The sequence below is a fragment of the Rhizophagus irregularis genome, chromosome 28 (assembly GCF_026210795.1).
Source record: "Rhizophagus irregularis chromosome 28, complete sequence".
NCBI lineage: Eukaryota > Fungi > Glomeromycota > Glomeromycetes > Glomerales > Glomeraceae > Rhizophagus > Rhizophagus irregularis.
This window is the reverse complement of record NC_089456.1, coordinates 1,781,325-1,786,887: the sequence shown is the minus strand read 5'-3', so window position 1 is coordinate 1,786,887 and position 5,563 is coordinate 1,781,325. Positions and strand designations below refer to the sequence as shown.

General features: G+C 24.4%; 1 protein-coding gene across 1 annotated transcript; it reads left to right on the top strand.

The window, feature by feature from the left end:
- Positions 1 to 2,446, top strand: OCT59_019029 (uncharacterized protein; the record flags this gene model as incomplete). The annotated part of the gene is made up of 13 exons (XM_066135764.1): positions 1 to 36; positions 131 to 243; positions 331 to 356; positions 426 to 694; positions 980 to 1,018; positions 1,074 to 1,144; positions 1,236 to 1,244; positions 1,732 to 1,762; positions 1,825 to 1,836; positions 1,893 to 1,926; positions 2,007 to 2,108; positions 2,181 to 2,282; positions 2,355 to 2,446. 13 exons carry the CDS (start codon positions 1 to 3, stop codon positions 2,444 to 2,446), a joined length of 936 nt encoding a protein of 311 aa, XP_066005023.1.
- Positions 2,447 to 5,563: the final 3,117 nt, after the last annotated feature.

Genomic DNA, 5,563 nt, shown 5'->3' with positions numbered 1-5,563 from the left:
ATGGATAAACAAACAAGATTACGTTTTAATCAAGAAGTATGTCCCAAATTTTTTTTTTTTAAAAAAAAAATGAAAAAAAATTTCTTAAATTATTATTTCTTTCTTTTTTTAAAAAAAAATTTTCTTGTAGGATGATGATGAGATTAAAAAATATATGAAAGTATTTGGACATCTTCCCAATTGCAATACTTTAGTTAGTGAAAAAATGAATAAACGAATTACCCCAAAAAGGATTCGTCAACGGTATTATTATTTCATTTTTATCATAATTAATTTTAAAAAATTTTTTTTTCTTTAAAAAAATTTATTATTATTTATTTATAATTTTAGTTGGACAAATAATCTCGATCCACGTCGTAAGTACATTTTATCTTTTAAAATTTTTCTTAATTTATTATAATTTGATTTAAAAATGATTTTTCTAGTGTGTCGCGATCCTTTTGATGAGATTGAGAAATTATACATGATCGAATGGGTTAAAAAATATAAAATTCAAAATCCATCTGCTGATAAAATCCCTTGGAAAAAATTAATTCTGGAGATGAAAGATAAATTTGGCAAATTACGAACCGAAAATAAAGTAAAGAATTTTTGGCATTCACAAGAAAGACGACAGAGAAGACAACTACATCAGAATACCAGCCAAGGTCCTTCCGAAATTAAAATAACGTTTCATCAAAATGAAGATATAAATGTTACTTATAAAGATTTCAATTTTTTGGATAAATTTTAATAAAGTTAATATTTACTTTATATAAATAAGAATTTATTACATATTTAATATATCGTAATTATCAATCAAGTCAAAATTGAAATGACCCGTATTTTTCTTTCACTAATGGTATATACGTAAATACTGTTAGGTATGAAGTGATAAGGATGTTAAAACTATTTAATTGTTTTTGACGTTAGGATTTGAAGACGACTATGCTATGTGGCGGGGTCGGAGGGAGATATTGCTGATATGTGGATGTTGTAGTTTGGTGTCGATGACCTGATTGCATACAAGTTATTTCAGGTATGTTGTATTATTCTGCAATCATTATCTTACCTAATACGCTTATCATGGTTAGGCTTTTATTGTCGATCCAAATCATTTTCTTTTTTTGTTTATAAAACTTCTATCGGAAACTTCTGATTCCATGTACTGTATCAAATGAAAAAATCTTTTCAGGAAATTTAAATGCAATTATATATAAACATTTAATAATGATTCTACAATTATAATTGGTTAGTAAGAAAATGTAAAATGTTATGAATATTCAGGCTTCACAAATGAGAAGGCTCATAAGGAATGTTTGACCGTGTTAGATTTAATAAACAACCTTTACAAAAACTGATTTATAAAAATTATGGAAATGACTTGTAGTTTATATTGCCAGTTTCTATTATGACCTCGATGTACTATAATCTAAACTTTTTAGATAATCTAATCTCTGTTCTAAATAAATTAATTCATTTGAATATCGCTTTAAATTAATGTGCGTGACTCATCATCTTGTTCCTTTATACTCACTGAATGAATATATTAAATAAAAAAAAGAAAGAGTTAGGACGTGGAATTTTTTTATTTATCTTTTAACAATATTTTAAATATGAATAAGTTCTGATACTGAGATATAAATCGCTAGCTGTTATGCTCATTCGTTTCTCTATTAATTAGGTGGCAACTATTGTTATTCAAATGGATGTTATAATACTATAGCTCATTGTAGTTCTAAATGTTATAAGTGCAAATCTCATTGCAATTGTTCCGGTTAAGGTACGTAATTATGGAAATTTCACTTTCCTGAAATCTCAATGTTATAATTTTTATTATTTCAGATGGCGAATAATGTTATTCAGAAAGATGCTATAATACCATAGCTCATTATATTTTCAATTATTATAAGTGCAGAAGTCATTGCAATTGTACTGGTAGTAAGGGTACGTAATTATTAAATATTAGGGAAATTTCACTTTCCTGAAATCTCAATGATCTCAATGTTATGATTTTTATTATTCAGATGGCAACTATTGTTATTCAAAAGGATGCTATAATACCATATCTCATTATAGTTCCAATTGTTATAAATGTAGAAGTCATTGCAATTGTACTGGTAGTAAGGGTACGTAATTATTAAATATTAGGGAAATTTCACTTTCCTGAAATCTCAATGTTGTAATTTTTATTATTTCAGATGGCAACTATTGTTATTCAGAAAGATGCTATAATACCATAGCTCATTATATTTCCAATTATTATAAGTGCAGAAGTCATTGCAATTGTACTGGTAGTAAGGGTACGTAATTATTAATTATTAGGGAAATTTCACTTTCCTGAAATCTCAATGTTATAATTTTTATTATTTCAGATGGCGAATATTGTTATTCAAAAGGATGCTATAATACCATAGCTCATTATAGTTCCAATTGTTGCAAGTGCAATTGTTCAGGTAGCAAGTAATATAAAAGTATTAGTCTCACGGTAAGATTCATGAATCGGAAATCAAGAATCAAGAAAGTCGTGATTAAATTATGAATTAGATTAATATATAAATAATAAAAATTATTGTACTGCATTTAATTTATTCTTTTGTCCCACTTTCTTTATTGTCATTTATTTTTGACTTTTTTTTTACTTATTAGTTATTACAAAAAAAATAATACTTTTATAATTCAGTTTCACGTACTGTTTCAATAAATTCTTCGTTTGATTAAACAATATAATTTATTTATAATAGTGGCGTGTCGTTTGTGGTTTTAATAAAAAACTCTCGCAGAGAATTCACATTGAAATTTAATTGGATGAAAATACAAGATGGGTTTTGCTTAAAATATACTATTATCACGCGAATTTCACGTGTTTAAGAGTAAATCATAAAACTCTCGTAATTCGTACAACCTAACGACCCTAACGTCCTAATGTAAAAAAAATTCGAAAATAAACTATGAAATTTTTAAAAGAATGGATAAATGATAACGATTATTTTGTTTATAATGAATTAAAAGAAATTGAAGAAGGAACAAATAGAACTTTTAAAAAAGCAAATTTGAATAATCCAAAAATTACTGTAGCAATAAAAAATTTGAATAATGTAAAAATTACTGAAAATGATTTTAAAGAATTTATTACAAAGGTAAAAAGGTATAATAATAATAATAATAATAATAATATTTGTTATTAATATTTGTTATAAAAAAAAATTACAATTAAAACTTTTAAAAATTATTAATATAATACATTCTAATTTAATTATATATTAGTTAAAAGCTTTTCATAATATTAATCATTCAAATATCAACCGTTTTTTTGGGTTAACGAAAGGTTTATAAATTTTATTATTAACAAAATTTTCAGTTATTGAACGTGTTAGAAATTCAAATAATAGCACTTTTTAATATTTCCTGATAATATCGTTAATATATTAAATTATATTTATATTTGTTTTATAGATTCAAATAACAATTATTTTTTAGTATGGGAATATGTTAACGAAGGAAATTTAAGAGATTACTTGGAAAATAATTTTAATACACTACAATGGAATGATAAAATTCAAATGGCATTGGATATTACTCAAGGATTAATGGTTTTACATTCTGAACTGATAATTCATGGAAATTTGGTAAGAAAAAAAAAAGAAATTTTTTTTTCTTTTATCGTCTTTATTACATTCTTATCTAATATTAATTATTGTACTATCTTCAAGCACGCATATTCTATATTAATTAAAAATGGTAAATTAATGATTACGGATTTTGGATTATTAGCAGTAGATGCTACATCATCAGTATCTGATAATATTGTTTATGTTGAACCACAACATGTTCATAATCCAAGTTATGAGTTAGATATGAGATCTGATATTTATAGTCTGGGTGTTCTTTTATGGGAATTATCAAGTGGACATCCTCCCTTTTTTTATCATGGATCAGGGGTATTTAATTTAGCTCAAATAGTTATTGGAATTGTAAATGGAAAAAGAGAGGACCCAACTGAGGATACACCTTTGGAATATCTGGAGCTTTATCAAAAATGTTGGCATAATAATCCAGGAATAAGACCTGAAATTAATGAAGTTCATGAAATATTATCTCAATTGAATTTACGATTTAAAATATTTGATGATTTATTAACAAAACAACAAATTATTAAAAAATTTAAATTGAATTATGAATTAATTTTAACTGAAGATAATATAAGACCAAGTATGAAGGAGATTTTTATTGAAGATGGAGAATTAAATATAAATTTATACGAAGAAAAACCTATCGTATATATTAATATTAACATGAATGATTTACGACCAGTTGATACATGTATTAATTTTCCAATTGCTGAAATTACTTATAAAGGTGACTTGATGGAAAATTTTTTTGATGATAACGAGTCATTTACATCTGATCATTTCGTTGCAAGGAAAATTTTAGTTGGTGGTAAATTATTTATCAAAGAATTTAGTTCAACTACTCGAACACAAAGTGATATTTTAAAATTTTATTTATCCTGTGCGTATAATTCATCAAAATATTCTACGAAAATTCAATATAATAATTTATTCGACTTGAATCTTTTACCAAAAATAGTAACATTGGATGGAGAAGAGTTAAATACTCATGAAAAATTGATTGAATGGATGAATAATTTATATCAAAATAAAATGATTGATATAATTTCTTATGACCTTATTCCCATTTCTCAATTAAGACAAAATAAGTTATCATCAATAGAGGACCTCAACGAAAAACAACCTGGAATTGTGAATTTTAATGAAAAATTAAGTTTAGAAGATTGGGTTGGAGATGCGATATATGATAATATAGTGAAATGGACCAATAATTTTGATCTCTTTAAAGGATTAATAATTAATCAAGATTATGAAACAAAAATTAGTAAGAAAATTGCCATTAATTTTAATGAAATTCCTATAGTCAAATTAAGTGATAATGCTTATTCAAAAATGATTAAACCATCAACAAATTTGGAAGTTATTTTAATCTCTAACAAAATTTTTTCGATTAAAAATTTAAATAATTTTCCATTCATTAATAATAGTGATATTAAAAATTATAATGATCATATTTATAATTTATTTAAATATGAACGATATGAAATTCTATTAAATGAGGATCATATAAAACCCACAAAAGAATTTGAACAATTAATAGAAAATTCTCTTAATAGTATAAATCCTTTAAAAGCTTTACAAGATATTTTTAATGAATATGGTCATTTATTTCCACAAAGAATTGTTTTGGGAAGGTCTCTTAAAAATATATTATCTAATACTACTTCTTTAACGCGAGAAGGGAAAAATATGGAAAAGAATGATTTGTCCAATTGGATTCAAAATACGAATAATAATTTTGAAATTATTGAATTTGATAATATAATTCCATTATATAAAATTCTAAAAGTTGAACAACAAAGAAAAATTGATGATATATTAAAAAATGATTTTAAAATCATAATGACGGGTATTACTGATTTGAAAGATTTAGATAGTAATAATATTGTGCATTATAAACGTATAAATTTAAATTCAGAATCAGTATTGGAAAGTGAAGATTATGAAGTATT